Source organism: Oncorhynchus nerka, linkage group LG21, assembly GCF_034236695.1.
Source record: "Oncorhynchus nerka isolate Pitt River linkage group LG21, Oner_Uvic_2.0, whole genome shotgun sequence".
In the NCBI taxonomy this organism is placed as follows: Eukaryota; Metazoa; Chordata; class Actinopteri; order Salmoniformes; family Salmonidae; genus Oncorhynchus; species Oncorhynchus nerka.
In genome coordinates, this window is record NC_088416.1 from 13,800,274 (window position 1) to 13,823,895 (window position 23,622).

Consider the following 23,622-nt stretch of genomic DNA (forward strand, 5'->3'; position numbering starts at 1 on the left):
CTACATGGTGTAACAATACATCATGTAGTAAATGTATATAATGAACAGGCTAGGTCTATACTGCTCCTACATGGTGTAACAATACATCATGTAGATGTATATAATGAACAGACTTGGTCTATACTACTCCTCCTACTGAAGAGTGGCTTCCGTCTGGCCTCTCTACCATAAAGGCCTGATTGGTGGAGTGCTGCAGGATGGTTGTCCTTCTGGAAGGTTCTCCCATCTCCACAGAGGAACTCTTGAGCTCTGTCAGAGTGACCATCAGGTTCTTGGTCACCTCCCTGACCAAGACCCTTCTCCCCCGATTGCTCAGTTTGGCCAGGTGACCAGCTCTAGGAAGAGTATTCCATTTAAAAATGATGGAGGCCACTGTGTTCTTGGGGACCTTCAATGCTGCATAATTTTTTTTTGGTACCCTTCCCCAGATCTGTGTTTTACTCTGACATGCACTGTCAACTCTGGGACCTTATATAGACAGGTGTGTGCCTTCCAATTCATGTCCAATCAATTGAATTTACCCCAGGTGTACTCCAAACAAGTTGTAGATACATCTCAAGGATGATTAATGGAAACCAGATGCACCTGAAAGCAATTTTGAGTCTCATAGCAAAGGGCCTGAATTCTTATGTAAATAAGGTATTTCTGTTATTTACCTGTTTTCACTTTTTCATTATTGTGTAGATTAATGAGGATTCTATTTTTTTAAATCAATTTTAAGATAAAGCTGTAACGTAACAAAATGTGGAAAAAGGGAAGGGGTCTGAACTTTCTGAATGAATTATGTTTTATTTAATTTTAAAAAAGTAACCTTTTATTTAATTCACAAGACAGGAGGGATCAGGAGACACTGTGGCCCCATCCGATGATACCCCCGGACAGGGCCAGACAGGAGGGATATAACCCCACCCACTTTGCCAAAGCACAGCCTCCACACCACCAACTTACCATCCTGAGACAAGGCCGAGTATAGTCCACAAAGATCTACGCCACGGCACAACCCAAGGGGGGGCGCCAACCCAGATAGGAAGATCACGTCAGTGACTCATCCCACTCAAGTGACGCACCCCTCCTAGGGACGGCATGAAAGAGCACCAGTAAGCCAGTGACTCAGCCCCTGTAATAGGGTTAGAGACAGAGAATCCCAGTGGAGATTCAGCCCTAGCAGAGCCCAAGTCCTATGGGGACGTCCTCGAGGGTGTGGATGTTCTCCCCATCAAAGGCCAGCGGGATTTCACTCTCATGGTGAAATGGGCTTCCGCCGATGTGCAGTGAAGAGTGTTGAAATCTATGTCAACAAAAGTAAGAAGAAAAACATTAACATAAAATATGTTCAGCTGTAGTTTTATATAAGCATGCACACCTATGTTTATGAAGAAACAGATGATTTGTGCATAGGCACACCTTGTCATGTACATAAAGGCCACTCAGGCCGTCTTTTTTTTAAACTAGGGAGTTCAATTAAGAACAAATTATTATTTTCAATGACGGCCTAGGGACAGTGGGTTAACTCCCTGTTCAGGGGCCGAATGACAGATTTCTACCTTGTCAACTCGGGGATTTGAACTTGCAACCTTTCAGTTACTATTCCAACGCTCTAACCACTTGGCTACCCTGCCACCCCAAGGTACAGAAGTAGGGCAAGAGCAGAATCACTGCTGTGGTCTCCAGTCCTAGTAATGTAAAGCAATGATCTTGCCAATTTTATTACAAAATACATTAGAGAAAGGGAAGGAATAAGAGCAAATCCCTCTTCTGTATTGTCCTTCAGGGACTGTCAAAATAGCAGGATGATGTCCTCACCCCTGCCTCGCCTCTCTACCTCTGATAGTCCTTGAATTATCTTTGTATCTATATCCATTCCATGGACTTGATTCATTTCTGAGAAGATCTGAAAAGATAATTTCTTGTATACAAGATATCTTTGTATACAAATTGTTCAATATTTTATCAGGCTGATTTAAGATTATACGCAACATTTTGCTGCGTGGCAATACTGTGTTTGGATTTCAAAAGAGGTAGTCTAGACACTTTATTAATACCATTATGCATTTGAATCCCATCTCCAGCTACCATCTAAGATATTAATTTCCTTCCACCAGGGGGCGGAGATGTAACGTTTCCAAAATGGGATAGTTTTGTCCATGTAACGTTTCCAAATTGGGATAGTATTGTACATGTAACGTTATGCCCCCTTGTGAGTTAATAGTATTACATGCTGTAGTAGGCTATATAAAGAGGAAGACCTCCACTGACGATTCAGTTCGTTGTAACATCTCGTCTGGACAGGTCACCGTCCTTAGTTAGTTAGTCAACGTTAGCTAGTTCATTCTCACAAAGTGAGAACTGCTCTAGATTGGAAATTTACGTTACTTAGTGTAAAGCCATGTTGGCTTTATGGAAACGATATACAATATATGGGAAAGAACATAGTTGAGGGAAATAATCCAAACCTAGTTGTGCCTAGTTAGGACATAACGTTATTTAGATAGATAACGGTACTGTACTGTAGCTCATACAACGCCGACGGTCAAACCCGGCTTTCTAATATTTATGGCAGTTAACTATAGTAACGTTATTGAAGATATTCACAGAAAAGCATCATTGTCTTCGTTATTCATTATTAGTATGTTATATTATTATTCTAAATTATTTCGAGACATATTCAGAGCCAACCATCAACCCAACCTCTTATGGCTAGGGTTCCGCTATAAATTGTTGTTTTGTTCCATAATGTCCATTACTAGTGTCCAATTAGCTACTTTTGCTTGCATGTTTAGCTCACATGTCCAAAAGCTGGCGCTGGTCCAGACGAACTCAGACGAAAACTTCAAAAAGTTATATTCCAGGTCGAATAAATCAAATCAAAATCAAATCAAATTTTATTTGTCACATACACATGGTTAGCAGATGTTAGTGCGAGTGTAGCGAAATGCTTGTGCTTCTAGTTCCGACAATGCAGTAATAACCAACAAGTAATCTAGCTAACAATTCCAAAACTACTACCTTATAGACACAAGTGTAAGCAGATAAAGAATATGTACATAAAGATATATGAATGAGTGATGGTACAGAGCGGCATAGGCAAGATACAGTAGATGGTATTGAGTGCAGTATATACATATGAGATGAGTATGTAAACAAAGTGGCATAGTTAAAGTGGCTAGTGATACATGTATTACATAAGGATGCAGTAGATGATAGAGTACAGTATATACATATGCATATGAGATGAATAATGTAGGGTATGTAAACATTATATTAGGTAGCATTGTTTAAAGTGGCTAGTGATATATTTTACATCATTTCCCATCATTAAAGTGGCTGGAGTTGAATCAGTGTGTTGGCAGCAGCCACTCAATGTTAGTGGTACTGGTCAAACTAAGTAGAGAATCTATCTTTAGGATGTTATTATCATATATATCCAGTAACGTTCCAACCGGAGCATTCATTTTTGTCTACAGAGTAATGGAACGCAGGCAATATCATGACTACATCTGCATAACCAGGAAATGGCATTCTGCCAGACCAGTGACTCAAATAGCTGACATCCGGTCCCACATCACACTAGAGGCTTCATTCTGCATTCTACTGACTGTTAACATCTAGTGGAAGGCGTAGGAAATGCGACCAGATCTATATCTTATTTGGATGTGAATAAGCGATGAGTTGAAAACCAACCAGCCCCAGAATTTACACTTCCTGTTTGGAAGTTTGCCTGCCCTATGAGTTCTGTTATACTCACAGACATAATTCAAACAGTTTTAGAAACTTCAGTGTTTTCTATCCAATAGTAATATTAATATGCATATATTAGCATATGGGACAGAGTAGGAGGCAGTTCACTATGGGCACGCAATTCATCCAAAGTGAAAATGCTGCCCCCTATCCCTAACAACCTCCCTAACAGGTTAACATTTTTAACTTGTTGTCGGATCCAAACTTGTCACCATCGTTTTCAGTTGAACCCTTCATTTTTAAAGTTGTCGTCGGCTCTATTTACTCTCAGATTCAAAACATGCTGATTAGCATCAACGATCAAGTCAGCTGCTCCTGCTCCAATACAGTATGAGGTGAGACGGTGTACTGAGTGTTTTATATGACTAAAAGTGTTTGTCTTACAGAGGCAGTCAAGAAATTGAACAGCAAAGCCACAGAACATAACATAAGAAGAGATGTGGGAGACCACCTCAAGCCCCTGTTAGAGCCGGGGGTGGTGTTTACCACTCCTTCAGCAGGCTGGAAAAGTGGGATTGATACTGTTTTGATACTGTTTTTCATACTAAGCGGGACCAAGAGTCTGTTGATTGGTCAGTCACTGGGTTAATTTGTTTTGCAATATGTTCAAATCAAATCAAGCTTTATTTATACAGCACATTTCAGACATGGATGCAACACAATGGTTTCACAGGAAAAAACAATGAAAATAAACCAAACTATTTCGTATAAAAAACAACAACAACTTAAAGACTAATGAGCATCCTAAGGAAATGCCATTGATTAAAATGTTAAAATAACCAACCCAAAATATAACTTGTTTTTTAGGAGGTTCTGAAAGACACTATGGGGGCATCGATTGAAAATTGACTGGTAACAACAACTGGGACCTAAAAGACACCCACCATGAGACCCACTAAAACTGCCCAAGAAGAGGAAAACAAAAGAAATACCCACACCAAACGTACAGACAGGAAGCAAACCAAAAGGTGGTGGTTAAAATAATTTATTTACAATCAATACCATTCACACTTTACAAAATCATATCTCTCATTCATTCTTAATTACTTATATTTACAAAACCAAATCACCAAACACCAAACAAAAACAAACCTCAGGGGAGCATCGTCCCTCCCCGTCATACCTAACCCTTTCCCTATCTCCCCTTCCCTAATCTATCCCCTTACCAAACTCACTCTAACACTCCCAGCCCTAAACCCCCTTTCCACCTCTCCCGTGCCGCATGCTTCCCCCACTTCCTCTCCTCCCTCTTCATCCTCCCCCTCAAATCACCTTCCACCCTTCTCACTATCCCTTCCACCCCCAATCTCTTCCTGTCTTGACTAAATTCTGCCTGGCTTCCCACAGTCCCTTTTTAAAGAGACTCATGAGAAGCCAGAGCAGAAACCTGTCCCTATCCGTTCCCTTTGCTCTCCCTACGCCTCTCTCTAGCCTAGCCCATGTCAACACAAAATCACTCCTAACCACACCTAGCATCACCCGTGCCCTAGCCCAGACTAGTCCGGCAAAGGCACAGTCCCAGAAGGCATGGCGCACAGTCTCCTCCCTGCCACAAGAGGATCTTGGACAGGTGGGGGATTGCAACAAACTATACCGGTACAAGATGGAAAGTACCGGCAAACGCTTATGAAGGCTCAACCAATTCAGGTCCTTGAGCCCGTTGTCCAGGCCCCGCGCCTGCACTCCCTCCCAGACCACTGACGAGATGCCCGCTACGGGCGCAGGACTCCCTGCCTGCCTGACCTCCTCGTACCGTTGCCTGTGGTCTAAACCTACTCGGGCAACTTCAACCTCGGGGTGCGCACGCAGCCACTTGGCCGCATGACCAAAGTGCCACGGCAGCTGTTCCGCCCAAGGACCCGCGTTAGACCACACCATTACGCTTCTCGCCTGATACGAGAAGAACACCCGCAGGAGGTAACCGGACGGGTGTATCACTGGCTGAGCAAGCTCCGCTAACAAGAAAGAAACAAAAATTGAGTCCAGCTTGATGGGGAAATGTGGTACCCCCCTACCTCCCTCCCCGATGGGACAGATCATGCGTGCCCTGGCGACCCACTCGCACCTGCCACTCCACATAAACTGAAACACAAGCCTCACTAGAGGCCTCCTCAGACAAGCCGGCAATGGGTAGATGTACGCCAAATACAAAAGAGACGGCAACACATCCACCTTTAGGACCAGGACTTTGCCCATAAAAGACAAATACCTAGCCTTCCACATTGCTATCTTCCTCTGTACCACTGCGATACGCATGTTCCAGTTTAGCGTCGCTGAGCCGGAGGTCTCAAAATGAACCCAGAGAATCCTCAGGGCCCCTTCACAGAGAGATAACCCCCCAGGCACATCCGTTCTACCGCGCCATCTTCCGAAAAACTTGACGGAAGACTTTGCATGGTTCAGAACTGCTCCCGACGCTCGGGTGAAATCCCCAAAGATGGCAAGGGACCTTGTCAGGCACAAGTCCTTGCACAACAGCAAGGAAGTGTCGTCGGCGTACTGCGTCATCTTAACACGCAGCCCACCACTTCCAGGGATCAGCAAGCCTTCCACCCCTGTGTCTGCCCTAATGGCAGCCCCCAGAGGCTCCATGTACAGAACGAAGAGGAGAGCCGAGAGTGGGCATCCCTGCCTGACCCCAGACGAGAGGTCAAAAACGTCACCTAAGTGACTATTTACACTAACTCGACACCCCGCTCCGACATATAAAGTACGGATCCATCCTATAAACTTCTCCCCAAATCCTAATCTACCTAACACCCTGAATAGAAAAGATCTATTCACGCGATCAAAAGCTTTCGCCTGATCTAGCGCTGCTACCATTAAAGGCAGCCCTCTATCTTCAACCCAAGCGATGGAATCCCTGATCAACCGTAGGTTCCATCTTATAGAGCGGCCCTCTACCCCGCACGTCTGATCCTCGTGGACGACGTAGGGAAGGGCTGTGCGCAACCGGTCTGCTAAAACCTTTGCAAGAATCTTGTAATCTACGCACAGCATGGTCAATGGCCGCCAGTTGCCAAGGTCAGTTGCTTCCCCCTTCTTATAAAGAAGTGACAGCACACCAACAGCCATTGATCCCCCCCGGGACCCCCGTCTCAAGGATGGCCTTCAAGACTTCGAGAACCACTGGTCCAAGTATACCCCAAAACTTGAGGTAAAACTCAGCCGGCAGCCCATCCACCCCAGGCACCTTCCCTTTTCCCATCCTCCTAAGAGCGCTCTCAACCTCTTCTAGTGAGATCTGGGCCTCCATCACGTCTCTAATGTCCTCTGGCTACCGCCGGGACAAGTGTTCTAAAAACACGTTTCCCTGCTCTACATCTATTTCCCTTTCCTTAAATAAACCTTGGAAATGATCAGTTGTCACCCTGACCATTTCCTCTGGTTTACTTACTATACTACCATTTTCTTCCCTAACTCCATGCATTACCTTCCTACTCTGCCTGGCCCTAACCGACTTAAAGAACATAGCGGAACAAGTCTCATTATGTTCTAGAAAGCCACTATGCGCACGCTCCAGGAAAGCTCAAGCCTTCTGCTCCTGCAGCTCCCTGAGCTGCGCCTTTAGGGCTGCGAATCTCTCCCAGTCAATCGACCCGCCGAGGTTGCCTGCCTCGTACTCGAGTTCAATTAACCTTGGATACGATCCACCTCCCTCCTTTCCTCCCTTTTTTTCCTTCTACAATATCCTATTATAAAAGCCCTTATCCTCCCCTTAACTAAATCCCACCACTCTAACACCCCTCGCACATAGACCGGAGGCCGTCAAGCCTCCGAAAGAAACAAAAAAATGCGTCAACGAAAGCCTGCTCCTCCAGTATATCCCGATCTAACTTCCAGTACCCCCTACCGAAGAGGCAGACTGGCGACCCCACCTGCAGGAACACCCCGTCGTGATCCGTGAAGAAAACAGGCAACAGCCGCCCAGACAACTGACCCAAAGACCTGGATACAAAAATGTAGTCGAGCCTCCGCGCAACCCCCCTGGAGTTGCGCCATGTAGGACCGACCATTGCCGGAGTAGTGTGCAGGCCACCATCAACCAGACCATGGCAAGCCATTAGCCCAGAGATGGCACCTGCACTGCTATCACCGCCTACCCCTAAATCTATATTAAAGTCTCCTCCTATCACCAAGTGCCTGTTTGTAACACACAGGGGCGCCAGACAGTCCCTTTCTTCTTTGGTGAAGGAGGTAGCGGGGAGACACAACGTCCCATCCCCGCTAACTCCTCCACCAAATCCCTCATTTCGACCTCGAGGAAGCCTGGCAGGCTGTCCCCCAATCTCCCCTCCCACCTCCACTCCTCCCTCCTTCTCCGTCACTGTCCCCTCTTCCACTCCTTCTCGTACCACTGTCCCCTTCTCCCTCTTCTCTGCTCCTCCACGTTCATCCACCTTTTTAATCTCTCCTTCTTTTTCCTTCTTTCCATCTTCTCTCTTTCTTTTCGCCTCTTCCTTCTTCCCTTCTTCGTCCTTTCCCCTGTGCCATCCGTACAATCCGCACGCGTCCTTTCTTTTCTCCCCCATCCCCCGCTCCCCCAGCTGCAGACGCGTATGACCTGTGACAAGCCAGGCAATCACGCCACAGGTGTTCTCTGGAGCCACACCCGTGGCAAGCCTTGGGCTCGTCACACTCCCTGGCCTCGTGCTCTTCCGACCCACAAAACCGACATTTCTTGTTACTGCACGAGGCCAGGGTATGGCCGTAGGCCATTCAACGCCTGCAGAACGGGGGCTGACGTGCATAGTAGAGTGTTTCCCTGTCAGCCCCCAGGGAGAACATCGCCGGAGGATGGAGGTAGCCATCCACACTCTTCGGGGACTCCCTGAGTAACGCCTGGAAACCTCTCTTTCCGTTCCAGAAACACAGGGAGTCCCTGAGGTACCTCGCTGAGGAGACATTTTCCATATATCTCCCCAGAAAGGCCCTCACCTCTTCATCCTTCACATGCGGATTGTACATGGTTACGGTGACCACCCTGAAGTTGTTCCTTGCCAGGCTGGTCACCGTGTAATGGCACAGGGGTCCTTCTTCTTTCCCTTCCCTCACCATCTTCATAATCTCGTCGTGCTGTTCTTCCAAATGTACAGTCACATCAAACCCTTTCTCCACCGGATTCCCCTGAAGGCAGAGGACATCTTTCACCTTCAACTTCAGATGCCCCATCAGAATGGTCCTCGCAAAGGTTTCTCTCCCCCAAGGCTCCATCTCTCTTTCCCTCCAAGAAAAACGCACCGTATTGGCCAGCCCAACTGCTGGAACCGACCGTGACGCTTTTTCCTGCTCCATCTCCGCAAGGAGAATAGCACACCTGGCTCTCCAACCTCTTCCAAAAAACAAGAAAAAGTTAAAAACAGGAAGCAAACCAAAAAGGTGGAGCAACTAAATGTGTTGACTCCTCACATCTATCAAGACAACTGGAGCACTGGGCCAGACACTCTTAAATAGAACCTGGACCAGCTCAGGTGAAACACCTTCCCACTAACAAGATGGACAAGCCAGCACAGGTGTAACACATACTGACTAACGAGGTGACACCAATCAGTGCATCCTACGTGCTGACGAGCTGTATGTGCTGACGTGCGAAACGTGCTAAAGTCCAACCTCAAAACAAAAATTGAAAATCAAATACTAACACCCTAAGACAACAAATATATCCAATATTTCTGTTGGACAAGTTTGCTCACCGCCAACAGAAAACTTATATTTTACATTCCATTTTACATTATAATCAACTACAACGCTTCAACTTCACCAATATAAACATAGTGCCTACTGGCTATTAAAAACAATTAAAAACAAGAAAAAACATTTCTAAATAATAATATTCAATATCTTTTCTCATCTTCCATTCTATAGAATGATTCTATAGAATCCTAAAACTCACTAGCTTCTCGAACTCTCGTCTTCCTAAAACTCACTAGCTTCTTGAACTCTCGTACCATCGGAACGAGCCCAAACAAAACTCATCTCCAAAACGGAAAAACATGCAGTCCAAAATAAATTGTTATCCATGGCAACTCACTGACTAAACGCGAAACATTTTGACTGCCAACCCTTGAGACAATCAGCAACCAGGTTGTTCTCACCAAGGACATGTCTGATTTCAAGAGGAAACTCCTGCAATATCCGTAGTAACTTTCCACCTCACTGCGGAGCTTCTCTCTCTTTTCAGGGTTCACTCGATAGGCATGTTGTTGGATCTGGGCTCAGTCCCCAAAGTCATGCTCTAATACATTTGGGTTGGCACATCTGAGAATGAACCCTGATATTTTAAAAGCAGAGCAAAAATGTCAATATAATTGTACCCAAAATTGTCAGCTGATTGCATAAATAATTATTACTAAATGTTACATGAATTGTAAATATGAAATATCAAAACCAAATGTACACCCCTTTGTTAATATGTATTGGCAATAATAACTGAATGGTGAGGCATGGAATAATAAAACATGTATCTTTTGTCAGGCTGAATGTTTGAAATATGAGGTGATTTGAGACATACTTCTTCAGTAGTGGAATAAAGACAATTAGCATTTGAATGTTCCAAAGAAATGCTGGAGTGATGTAGGATTGTTAATAAAATTGTATCATAGACCAATTCATTATACTGCGTCCATGATTTTCAACATCTTTTCAATTACATTTTGCTAAATGGGAATAGCCCAATGTCAAAACACAGTTTTAACATGTCCAAAACAATAACCAATATGTAGAAACAGTTTGGGATAAATTGAAAACATAAACATTGAAGAGTAAGTGTAACACAACACTTTTTTTTGTTAGTCACTTTTTGTTGAATCTCATGAATAGTACTCTTCCAATTCAGAGCCTGGATTTCCATATAATGTTGAAATCAATGGAACAGGGGACAAACAATTAGGGTTCTACATTGTGATATCATTAGAATACTCCTACTACAATGTTAAAACATTCTACATTGTGACATTATTTCATTGATATCATGAAACAACTCCTTCATGTATTTTATGTTTAATCAGAGTATCTCTTCCCCTGTGTGTGTCCGCTTGTGTATAGTCAGGCTGTGTGACCGAGTAAAACTCTTCCCACATTGATCACAACTATAAGGTTTCTCTCCTGTGTGTGTTCTCTGGTGTGTAGTTAGATAGCTAGAAGTAGAAAAACTCTTCCTACATTGATTACAGCTATATGGTTTCTCTCCTGTGTGTGTTCTCTGGTGTTCAGTCAGATGGCTAGATTTAGCAAAACTCTTCCCACATTGATCACAGCTAAATGGTTTCACTCCTGTGTGTGTTCTCTGGTGTTCAGTCAGATGGCAAGGATAAACAAAACTTCTCCCACATTGAGCACAGCCATATGGTTTCTCTCTTGTGTGATGTCTTTGATGTATTTTAAGTTCTACTGAATAGTTGAATCTTTTACCACAGTCAGAGCAGCAGTGGTAATATTTCCTCCATGTGGGTTTCTGCTGGTGTCTCTTGAGGAGTTCTGATCTGGAGAGACATGTCTCTGCCACTTCAGCATCATGTTGTTGTTGTTGAGGCTCCCCAGAGGATCCACGATAGTCACATCTCTCTCCTGTGTGAACAACAAAGTCAGACAGATGGTTAAAGGCCCACAACAGCAGAAATCCACTGTTTATTTGAGGTAAAAGGTGATGCCCAGAGCGTACCCATGAAGTTGTACAACAATTGACGTCTGTTAAAATATTTTACAATTGTCTTAAGACAGTCAAGCAGTGTGTCAGACGACTTTTGGTCTCCAAAAAAGGCCCCTTTATGTGTTTGCTCAAATTGCGGCACGAGGGCAATGCACACACAATTTGATTGCAGAAACACCTCCCTGATAATGAGGAAACCGCTAGTTATGGAGGTAGTATATCTGGTAATGAGGAAACCACTAGTTATGGATGTAGTATATCTGCCTGGAACAAAAATGGCGAGCTAAGATTTAAAGGGAAAAACTCAGCATTAAAAGGGAGAAACATAATGCACTGATCCAGTGGAAATGTCATAAAATACCTGATTACTTCTTATCCATTGCACAAATAGCCGACAGCTGTGTCTGTCTCAAACTCACTGGAGCGGGAAACTGAGGGCCCAGAATATTTTATACAATGTTGCAAGTTTCGGAGGACCCAGTTGATAGAATGTTTCAAGTTCGTTGTAGACAGGCCATGTGCAGCCAATGTGATTTATAGGATATTTATTTTTATCAGGATATTTTCTACCTGCAGGCTGCAATGTTTCTATTTGTTGGCTTTATGCAGACAATTTTTTACATAGTTGGCAATAAAAGTAACTTTTAGATTTGTATAATTTACATTTATATAGAATGTAGATTAATCACAGACAATGATTGAGATACTATTATCAATTAAATTAAACTGTTCCATGAAAATGTGCATATGAAAATCAAACTGTCACGGAGATCAGTAAGATAAAGATACATTTGCACTCCAAATGTAGGTTGCCTACTGCTTGTGTAGCCTATTACCAGCAATGTCAGAATTTATGAAGGCCAGCAGGAGGTGGTGGTCTTCTCTTCTGTTTAGGCATATTGATGTTATGGCATGACATCTAACAATTTGACCCCCACAGGAAATCTACATGGGTCATTATAGAATATACTATATAGCCTAGACACCTGGTTAAACTATCATTATGACATCATGGATGGCCAGTCCTTGTATTCATAGTGTAGTGAATTCGGGAGCTGGACTCGATCCTGGGTCCACTGACTGTCAAGCCAACACCTTATAACTGTGACGCCAAGATGTCTGAACTTCTTGACGAGGTCCCAAGGTTTTGTGTTAAGGTTGATATAATAGCTTTCTCTATGAATTTGAGAGTGGTTACATTTCTCCAGCCCCCATCCCTCAGCTGTTTACCAAACCAAGTCTCTGGGCAGCCATTTAGTTGCTGTTTAAATACTAGGTTGTCCCTTTAAAAAAGCCACACAACAATCAATCAACCAATCTGCAGTTTAAACAATGGCAATGTTATTTGGTAATAAGATGATGGATGGGGCTGGAGAAATGTAACTGGTCGCAAATTCATTGACAGACCTATGGATGCAAGGACTGACCATCCATGATATCGACATTATTGTTTTAACCATGTTGAGGCGATACAGTGTTGATTTATATTGTTTCTAAACATTGGAGTAAAAAAAGGCTTATTTGGGGTTCTGATGGGGTACAACAGTTGAACTAAGCTCATGAAGCATGTGTTAAATTCTTCAAGAATCAATGGCTATAAATAAATAATTTACAAGTCCAAATATGGATATAGCAATTGAATATTTCGCCTTTAACACCACACATCAGATCAACAACTGCAGAGTTTGTGCTTCTGTTTTTAAGACAGTACTTACTAGTGTTAATCAGGGAACGGTTTCTCAAAACCATCTTATGGCTAAATTCATTGTTAGAACCATTGGATGCCTTAAGATGGCTTTGGGAAACCGGGCCCAAATATCCAGTTTCCTCCTCCTTTTTCGATGTAACAGTCATCTCCCCCTCCTCCTCTTTCACTCTGAACGCATCTTCCTCTTCTTTTACTGTAACATCCGCCTCCTCTTTCACTCTGAACGCGTCTTCCTCTTCTTTCACTGAAACGTCTTTCTCTTCTTCTTTCATGGTAACAGCCTCAACCTCTACTTCTTGTTTTACTGTAACATCCTCCTCCTCCTCCTTTTTCACTCTGAACGAGTCTTCCTCTTCTTTCACTGAAACGTCTTTCTCTTCTTCTTTCACGGTAACAGCCTCACCCTCTACTTCTTTTTTTACTGCAACAGCCTCCTCTTCTTTCACGGGAGTTTCTTTCTCCGTCCAGTAGACTTCCTCTTCTTTAGCAGAAGGAGAGTAGCTTAGTGACCGCATGGTTAGGCTAATGCTAACTTAACCAGCCCGCTAGCTGACTAATAACAACACCGTATATATGAAAATAAATCTGATAACTAACTAGACGACAGAAATGGGTTGAAAACACGGTGGTTAATAAACACGAAAGCGTCTAAAGAGCTTTATTGGTTCGGCTATTTTGTCTAGCAAGCTACGGAGGTGTCTAACTGTTGCTGATGTTGAAAGAAGCGTTCCGTCCACTAGAAAATTCGTCACACTAGCAGCATTGCCTTAAAGTCGCACACCGTCCTCTGTTGAATGGAGTGGGTAACGCAGTTGAGTAAAATGTATATTTTATCTTCAGACAACAAGTTAAAGTGTAGGAAGCATGCGTTTTTACTCACCAGTGTAACAATACCGTGTGGTTAAAGACGTAGTAAGCTAGTTGTAGTCACTTTATGGTTACCTAGAAGAACAAACAGTTATGTTTTTGCATATTTATAAACTTATTTCGGGAAATCTTAACTACCCACAATGCACTATTCCCCAACGTCATATGTATGATCAACTCTGTGCTATCGAGTTTGGTTGCCAGTGTAACGACAGTTTCAAGTTCGATATTCGACAGATATTCGCGCTTTCAAACCATTTGAGCCACAGACTCCAAATATTGCGCATAACATTGCACAGTTCTTATTTTCACGATTTGGACATTACTTCGCTTTCCAAAGCTAAAACATGTGGAAATGTGATTAGCATTTTGTATTCCTAGTTGACTTAGTTAGGGAGCGTAAACAAAGTACAAACTGTTTTTAGATTCAAAATTCAATAGCTCCTTGGTCATGTGATCTACTGACTTCAAACAAGGTTCAGAATGTCCACTGACTACCCTTCTATATTGCACACCATTTAGTTTGTCCAGTTTCAGCTCACACGTTTTTACATGAATTGTTCTAAATGTAAAATTTCAATAGCTCCTTGGTCATGTGACCTACTGTCCACTGATTACCCTTCTGTATTGCACACTCTAGTTTGTGTAGTGTAAAATCACAAGGTGTAACATACATTTTTCATAGTTTCAAATGTGCATTTCCTTGGTCATGTCAATTACACACCTAAGAAGCATGCAGTGGATATACACCCATATTGCATAACCTCTAGTCATGTCTCTTCTATACTGTTGTACATTATTATTAGTTTGACAATTAGGGGGTTCAGTCCAGTGTAGTGTTTACCCATTTCTTTAGTATTTATCTACAATAATAAGTACTTATTTTCCCTGTTTTTTATTTTTCCACATTATTTATTAACACGTAGGAGAAAGACAGATAATCTCATTTCGTCGTTAATATCAACCATAAAGGAAAAGGGCAAAGTACGAGAGTCATGTTATTAATTGTCCAAAGCAGGGACAATGGGTTTGCTGGTCAATGCAAATACTGAACATGTAACCACACTAATGGTGGCCAGAAAATCAATTAATAAAAATGTTACATTGACAAATTTAACAGAAATTGTAGACCTTTAATCTTTTCCAACATGTCAACAGACACTTAACTTCAAATAAGTATGAAACATTTCAGTGTTAACTTTCTCATTATCCCTGGTTGATGTACATTTCAGAGCCTCTTCAGTGTGGATGGGGTAGAGCATTCATTTTCAACAACAAAGACTGCACTTCCAGTTTGTGTTCTTTACTCTGTTGAACTCTTTTGTCTTCATTCCTAGGCACAGCACATGGAACCTCAGTTGGCATCAATTTTTACATTTACATTTAAGTCATTTAGCAGACGCTCTTATCCAGAGCGACTTACAAATTGGTGCGTTCACCTTAAGACATCCAGTGGAACAGCCACTTTACAATAGTGCATCTAAATCTTTTAAGGGGGTGAGAAGGATTACTTTATCCTATCCTAGGTATTCCTGAAAGAGGTGGGGTTTCAGGTGTCTCCGGAAGGTGGTGATTGACTCCGCTGTCCTGGCGTCGTGAGGGAGTTTGTTCCACCATTGGGGGGCCAGAGCAGCGAACAGTTTTGACTGGGCTGCGCGGGAACTGTACTTCCTCAGTGGTAGGGAGGCGAGCAGGCCAGAGGTGGATGAACGCAGTGCCCTTGTTTGGGTGTAGGGCCTGATCAGAGCCTGGAGGTACTGAGGTGCCGTTCCCCTCACAGCTCCGTAGGCAAGCACCATGGTCTTGTAGCGGATGCGAGCTTCAACTGGAAGCCAGTGGAGAGAGCGGAGGAGCGGGGTGACGTGAGAGAACTTGGGAAGGTTGAACACCAGACGGGCTGCGGCGTTCTGGATGAGTTGTAGGGGTTTAATGGCACAGGCAGGGAGCCCAGCCAACAGCGAGTTGCAGTAATCCAGACGGGAGATGACAAGTGCCTGGATTAGGACCTGCGCTGCTTCCTGTGTGAGGCAGGGTCGTACTCTGCGGATGTTGTAGAGCATGAACCTACAAGAACGGGCCACCGCCTTGATGTTAGTTGAGAACGACAGGGTGTTGTCCAGGATTACGCCAAGGTTCTTAGCGCTCTGGGAGGAGGACACAATGGAGTTGTCAACCGTGATGGCGAGATCATGGAACGGGCAGTCCTTCCCGGGAGGAAGAGCAGCTCCGTCTTGCCGAGGTTCAGCTTGAGGTGGTGATCCGTCATCCACACTGATATGTCTGCCAGACATGCAGAGATGCGATTCGCCACCTGGTCATCAGAAGGGGAAAGGAGAAGATTAATTGTGTGTCGTCTGCATAGCAATGATAGGAGAGACCATGTGAGGTTATGACAGAGCCAAGTGACTTGGTGTATAGCGAGAATAGGAGAGGGCCTAGAACAGAGCCCTGGGGGACGCCAGTGGTGAGAGCGCGTGGTGAGGAGACAGATTCTCGCCACGCCACCTGGTAGGAGCGACCTGTCAGGTAGGACGCAATCAAGCGTGGGCCGCGCCGGAGATGCCCAACTCGGAGAGGGTGGAGAGGAGGATCTGATGGTTCACAGTATCGAAGGCAGCCGATAGGTCTAGAAGGATGAGAGCAGAGGAGAGAGAGTTAGCTTTAGCAGTGCGGAGGGCCTCCGTGATACAGAGAAGAGCAGTCTCAGTTGAATGACTAGTCTTGAAACCTGACTGATTTGGATCAAGAAGGTCATTCTGAGAGAGATAGCGGGAGAGCTGGCCAAGGACGGCACGTTCAAGAGTTTTGGAGAGAAAAGAAAGAAGGGATACTGGTCTGTAGTTGTTGACATCGGAGGGATCGAGTGTAGGTTTTTTCAGAAGGGGTGCAACTCTCGCTCTCTTGAAGACAGAAGGGACGTAGCCAGCGGTCAGGGATGAGTTGATGAGCGAGGTGAGGTAAGGGAGAAGGTCTCCGGAAATGGTCTGGAGAAGAGAGGAGGGAATAGGGTCAAGCGGGCAGGTTGTTGGGCGGCCGGCCGTCACAAGACGCGATATTTCATCTGGAGAGAGAGGGGAGAAAGAGGTCAGAGCACAGGGTAGGGCAGTGTGAGCAGAACCAGCGGTGTCGTTTGACTTAGCAAACGAGGATCGGATGTCGTCGACCTTCTTTTCAAAATGGTTGACGAAGTCATCTGCAGAGAGGGAGGAGGGGGAGGGGGAGGAGGATTCAGGAGGGAGGAGAAGGTGGCAAAGAGCTTCCTAGGGTTAGAGGCAGATGCTTGGACTTTAGAGTGGTAGAAAGTGGCTTTAGCAGCAGAGACAGAAGAGGAAAATGTAGAGAGGAGGGAGTGAAAGGACGCCAGGTCCGCAGGGAGGCGAGTTTTCCTCCATTTCCGCTCGGCTGCCCGGAGCCCTGTTCTGTGAGCTCGCAATGAGTCGTCGAGCCACGGAGCAGGAGGGGAGGACCGAGCCGGCCTGGAGGATAGGGGACATAGAGAATCAAGGGATGCAGAAAGGGAGGAGAGGAGGGTTGAGGAGGCAGAATCAGGAGATAGGTTGGAGAAGGTTTGAGCAGAGGGAAGAGATGATAGGATGGAAGAGGAGAGAGTAGCGGGGAGAGAGAGCGAAGATTGGGACGGCGCGATACCATCCGAGTAGGGGCAGTGTGGGAAGTGTTGGATGAGAGCAAGAGGGAAAAGGATACAAGGTAGTGGTCGGAGACTTGGAGGGGAGTTGCAGTGAGGTTAGTGGAAGAACAGCATCTAGTAAAGATGAGGTCGAGCGTATTGCCTGCCTTGTGAGTAGAGAGGGAAGGTGAGAGGGTGAGGTCAAAAGAGGAGAGGAGTGGAAAGAAGGAGGCAGAGAGGAATGAGTCAAAGGTAGACGTGGGGAGGTTAAAGTCGCCCAGAACTGTGAGAGGTGAGCCGTCCTCAGGAAAGGAGCTTATCAAGGCATCAAGCTCATTGATGAACTCTCCGAGGGAACCTGGAGGGCGATAAATGATAAGGATGTTAAGCTTGAAAGGGCTGGTAACTGTGACAGCATGGAATTCAAAGGAGGCGATAGACAGATGGGTAAGGGGAGAAAGAGAGAATGACCACTTGGGAGAGATGAGGATCCCGGTGCCACCACCCCGCTGACCAGAAGCTCTCGGGGTGTGCGAGAACACGTGGGCGGACGAAGAGAGAGCAGTAGGAGTAGCAGTGTTATCTGTGGTGATCCATGTTTCCGTCAGTGCCAAGAAGTCGAGGGACTGGAGGGTGGCATAGGCTGAGATGAACTCTGCCTTGTTGGCCGCAGATCGGCAGTTCCAGAGGCTACCGGAGACCTGGAACTCCACGTGGGTCGTGCGCGCTGGGACCACCAGATTAGAGTGGCCGCGGCCACGCGGTGTGGAGCGTTTGTATGGTCTGTGCAGAGAGGAGAGAACAGGGATAGACAAACACATAGTTGACAGGCTACAGAAGAGGCTACGCTAATGCAAAGGAGATTGGAATGACAAGTGGACTACACGTCTCGAATGTTCAGAAAGTTAAGCTTACGTAGCAGGAATCTTATTGACTAAAATAATTCAAATGATACAGTACTGCTGAAGTAGGCTAGATATTTTTTGTTGTTATTCTTTGTAAGCTAGCTAGCTTCTTCCAGGAGAGTCCCTAGCAACTGCTTAGCAACAAGTAAACAATTCAGCTAGCAATTCAGCTAGCTAAGATAACTGTACAATTTTATGAAAAATAGTTACTTCTTCAAAAGCCTGTCTTTTTGGTTTGTTCCTTGTTTTGTCTTCTATTGAGTCTTGCAGTTTTCTCTTGATTTTTTTCGATGTACTTCACTCTAAAAAACCATTTAAATCTCCATATATACAGGAGCTCATTTTTCAGCAGCTGCTCAATTTGGAACTCCGGAACAAATCAATCAAAACAAAACAAAGTGTAACACGTTATAAATAATATCAAATATCAATGCAGTATGACAAATGACGAATTAGCCATCTATTGTGTTATATCATAAATTGTCTTACATGCCGTCACTGTTGTCAAAAGATTAAAAACATGTTAAATAAAGTTACTAACCCAGTCAGTCTTTGGGCCACATCCAGGTTCTTCATCAGTGGCACACATGACGCAGTTGTTGGCTTTGTTGAACTCTGAAATCATAGGCATGAACTGAACATATGCCTGTCCCACAAAACTACATAAAAATAAAGAATTTACATTTCCTTTTAATTAAATGTCATTACATACCAGACATTTTTAGTATATCCTCAGCCATTTCTTTCCACAGTTGCTCCATGTGGTTTTGAAGGTTCCATATAGAGATTTGGGAGGGGATGTTGGGGAAGTTCTGTGCAACTTCCTTGGCCATCTACACCAAAAAAATTAAATAGAGTTTTTGACCTAATTGTCACATAACAGCTAACCATTCATTATTGAAAATATAACTACAAACCTGCATTACAAAGACCCCACAGCTGAAGGTGTCCTGCTGCATGGTGGGAGTTATTTCCCCTCCTTTCCACTTTATGTCCACCCAGTCGTCTTTTCCATGGCAAGGATCTTCTCATTTTGAAATATTCGTTTTTTTATGTAAACATAATGGAATTCTGATTAGTTATAGGCAAATGAATACAGAAGCCAAATTTGTATGCTGTTTTCCTTATCACTATAATTTAGTAGTAATTTAGTAATAGAGGTAATTTCCCTTATGCCCCATTCTACACACACAGCCTAAATTATAGGCACTGAACCATTTACAGGACAATAATAAAAGTAGCATATAGGATCCAACCTGCTTAAAGAAAGTCTATCACATATTACAGTGCCCACCAAATCTATGACAAAAGAGAATGAATTGTAAACACCAAAGTGTGTTTGTCAAAATAATATCTGAAAATGTCAGTTTTTGAACATAATACTTCTATTTGCAATAGCAATTTATGGTCTATGCAGTTGATATATATTCCATGTACCAACACTACATGTAGGATGGACATAAGACATTCCCACAGACTATTTTTTAAATTTATTTTTTACTTTTTATTTCACCAAGATAAAGCAAAGCAGTGTGACATAAACAACAACAGAGTTACACATGGAATAAACAGTCAATAACACAATAGAAAAGTCTATATACAGTGTGTGCAAATGAAGTAAGATTTAGGGAGTTAAGACAATAAATAGGCCGTAGTGGCGAAATAATTACAATTTCGCAAATAAACACTGGAGTGATAGATGTGCAGAAGATGAATGTGCAAGTAGAGATACTGGGGTGCAAAGGAGCAAAAATAAATAAATAAATAAATAACAATATGGGGATGAGGTAGTTTGATGGGATATTTACAGATGGGCTATGTACATGTGCAATGATCTGTAAGTTGCTCTGACAGCTTGTGCTTAATTAAAGTTAGTGAGGGAGATATGAGTCTCCAGCTTCAGTGATTTTTGCAATTCGTTCCAGTCATTGGCAGCAGAGAACTGGAAGGAAAGGCGGCCAAAAGAGATATTGGTTTTGGGGGTGACCAAAGGGTGTGCAATGTGTAGGCCCACTGAGTGGACATTCTGAACCTTGCTTGAAGTCACCATGTCACATGACCAAGGAGCTATTGAAATTTAACATTTGGAAAAATTTATGTAAAATCATGTGAGATGAAAATAGACAAACTAAAGGGTGTGCAATATAGAAGGGTAGTCAGTGGACACTCTGAACCTTGTTTGAAGTCACATGACCAATGAGCTATTGAAATTCCAAAATGTATAGTCTGAGATGTAAATCCACAAAAAAAAGTGTGCAATTTGTGTGTATGCCATCGGGTATAAACTGGCTAGAACCAGTTTTGAAAGTTTTAGGTTTAATGGTTAAAGAGATATTGAAATTTGAACTGCTGTTGTTGACGTAAAAAACTAAAAGGAAAACTACAGGCGAATATCCAACCTGAAACTGTCTCTTTGGCTCTAAATATGTCTCAAAATTATTTATATAATAATATAACATACTAATGAATAACAAAGACAATGATGGTTTTCTGTGAATAGCATCCACAAAGTTACTAGTGTTAATTACCGTAAATATTAAAAAGCCGGGTTTGACCGTTGGCGTTGTACGAGCCCGTTATCTATCTAAATAACGTTATGTCCTAACTAGGCACAACTAGGTTTGGATTATTTCCCCCAACTATATTATTTCCCATATATTGTATATAGTTTCCATAGAGCCAACATGGCTTTACATTCATTAACGTAAGTTTCCAATCTAGAGCAGTTCTCACTTTTGTGAGAATTAACTAGCTAACGTTAACTAACTAAGGATGGTGACCTTTCCAGACGAGATGTTACAACGAACTGAATCGTCAATGGAGCTCTTCCTCTTTATATAGCCTGCTACAGCATGCAATACTATTAACTCACAAGGGGGCATAACGTTACATGTACAATACTATCCCATTTTGGAAACATTACATGGACAATACTATCCCATTTTGGAAACGTTACATGGACAATCCTATCCCATTTTGGAAACGTTACATGTACAATACTATCCCATTTTGGAGACATTACATGGACAATCCTATCCCATTTTGGAAACGTTACATGTACAATACTATCCCATTTGGAAACGTTACATTTAGAATACTGTCCCATTTTGGAAACGTTACATGTACAATACTGTCCCATTTTGGAAACGTTACATTTAGAATACTGTCCCATTTTGGAAACGTTACATTTAGAATACTGTCCCATTTTGGAAACGTTACATGTACAATACTGTCCCATTTTGGAAACGTTACATGTACAATACTATCCCATTTTGGAAACGTTACATGTACAATACTATCCCATTTGGAAACGTTACATTTAGAATACTGTCCCATTTTGGAAACGTTACATATCCTCCCCCTTGTGGAGGGAAATTAATATCTTAGATGGAAGCTGTAGATGGGATTCAAATGCATAATGGTATTAATAGTGTCTAGTATACCTCTTTTGTATAAATGCCCTTCAGAATCCAAACACAGTATTGCCACGCAGCAAAATGTTGCGTATAATCTTTCAAGTCAGCCTGATAAAATATTGAACAATTTGTGTACAAAGATATCTTGAAATGGGATATTAGGCCTGTATGGCAGTAGTTTTTTGGATAGTGCTTTCTCCAATATGTCTATTTTACATTCAATTGTATGTCGATGCCATTTATCTTTCAATATTTATTTTATATATATATTAATGCTTGCAAGACTGTTCTTTGACACATTTTCTCTTCCTTTGAAATTCTTATAGGACAGGACATGGACACAATGCAATTGGGATCAAGAAGGTACAGATACATTTAACCTACATAGCAGTCAATACAAAAATCTAGCAGCATACAAATGTGTGCAAACTATATTTTCAAATCTTCTCAGAAATTAATCAAGTCCATAGAATGGATATAGACACAAAGATAATTCAAGGACTATCAGAGGTAGAGAGGCGAGGCAGGGGTGAGGACATCATCCTGCTATTTTAACAGTCCCTGAAGGACAATACAGAAGAGGTATTTGCTCTTATTCCTTCCCTTTCTCTAATGTATTTTGTAATAAAATTAGCAAGATCATTGCTTTACTTTACCAGGACTGGAGACCACAGCAGTGATTCTGATCTTACCCAACCGCTGTACCTTGGGGTGGCAGGGTAGCCAAGTGATTAGAGCGTTGGAACAGTAACTGCAAGTTCAAATCCCAGAGTTGACAAGGTCGTTCGGCCCCTGAACAGGCAGTTAACCCACTGTTCCTAATCCGTCATTAAAAATAAGAATTTGTTAACTGTCTTGCCGGGTTTTTTATTTTTTTTTAAAGACGACCCAAGTGGCCTTTATGTCCAGTATTCCTATGCACAAATCAAATCATCTGTTTCTTCATAAACATAGGTGTGCATGCTTAGCCTAGTGGTTAGAGCGTTGGACTAGTAACTGGAAGGTTGCGAGTTCAAACCCCCGAGCTGACAAGGTACAAATCTGTCGTTCTGCCCCTGAACAGGCAGTTAACCCACTGTTCCCAGGCCGTCATTGAAAATAAGAATGTGTTCTTAACTGACTTGCCTGGTTAAATAAAGGTAAAATAAAAATAAAATAAAATATAAAACTATAGCTGAACATTAAAAAAAAAAAAAATGTATTAATCTTTTCTTACTTTTGTTGACATAGATTTCAACGCTCTTCACTGCACATCGGCCGAAGCCCATTTCACCATGAGAGTGAAATCCCGCTGGCCTTTGATGGGGAGAACATCCACGCCCTCGAGGACATCCCCATGGGACTTGGGGCTCTGCTAGGGCTGAATCTCCACTGGGATTCTCTGCCTCTAACCCTATTACAGGGGCTGAGTCACTGGCTTACTGGTGCTCTTTTATGCCGTCCCTAGGAGGGGTGCATCACTTGAGTGGGTTGAGTCACTGACGTGATCTTCCTGTCTGGGTTGGCGCCCCCCCCTTGGGTTGTGCCGTGGCGTAGATCTTTGTGGGCTATTCTCGGCCTTGTCTCAGGATGGTAAGTTGGTGGTTGAAGCTTTCCCTCTAGTGGTGTGGGGGCTGTGCTTTGTGGGTGGGGTTATATCCTTCCTGTTTGGCCCGGTCTGGGGGTATCATCGGATGAGGCCACAGTGTCTCCTGACCCCTCCTGTGTCAGCC

The 23,622-nt window shown here is 43.3% G+C and overlaps 1 protein-coding gene across 2 annotated transcripts; it reads right to left on the bottom strand.

Moving 5' to 3' along the window:
• Positions 1 to 769: 769 nt before the first annotated feature.
• LOC135563538 (zinc finger protein 135-like) lies at positions 770 to 13,837 on the bottom strand. Of its 2 annotated transcripts, XM_065006334.1 has the most exons (3): positions 13,102 to 13,837; positions 11,149 to 11,304; positions 770 to 1,288 (listed from the first exon to the last, which is right to left on the bottom strand). In XM_065006334.1, the coding sequence occupies exons 1-3, from the start codon at positions 13,607 to 13,609 to the stop codon at positions 1,179 to 1,181; spliced, it is 774 nt and encodes a 257-aa protein (XP_064862406.1). In that variant the 5' UTR covers positions 13,610 to 13,837; the 3' UTR covers positions 770 to 1,178. The 2 variants fall into 2 exon arrangements, with proteins under 2 accessions (XP_064862406.1, XP_064862405.1); XM_065006333.1 differs by lacking the exon at positions 770 to 1,288 and having other exon boundaries at positions 10,133 to 11,304.
• Between the last annotated feature and the right edge of the window lie 9,785 nt (positions 13,838 to 23,622).

Excerpts from the sequence above, each read along its gene's own strand:
- LOC135563538 (XM_065006333.1), bottom strand. The coding sequence starts at position 13,609 with ATGCGGTCACTAAGCTACTCTCCTTCTGCTAAAGAAGAGGAAGTCTAC. Across the intron at positions 11,305-13,101 it reads CCGTTCCCTGATTAACACTA|GAGAGAGATGTGACTATCGT; the intron begins GTAAGTACTGTC and ends TTGTTCACACAG.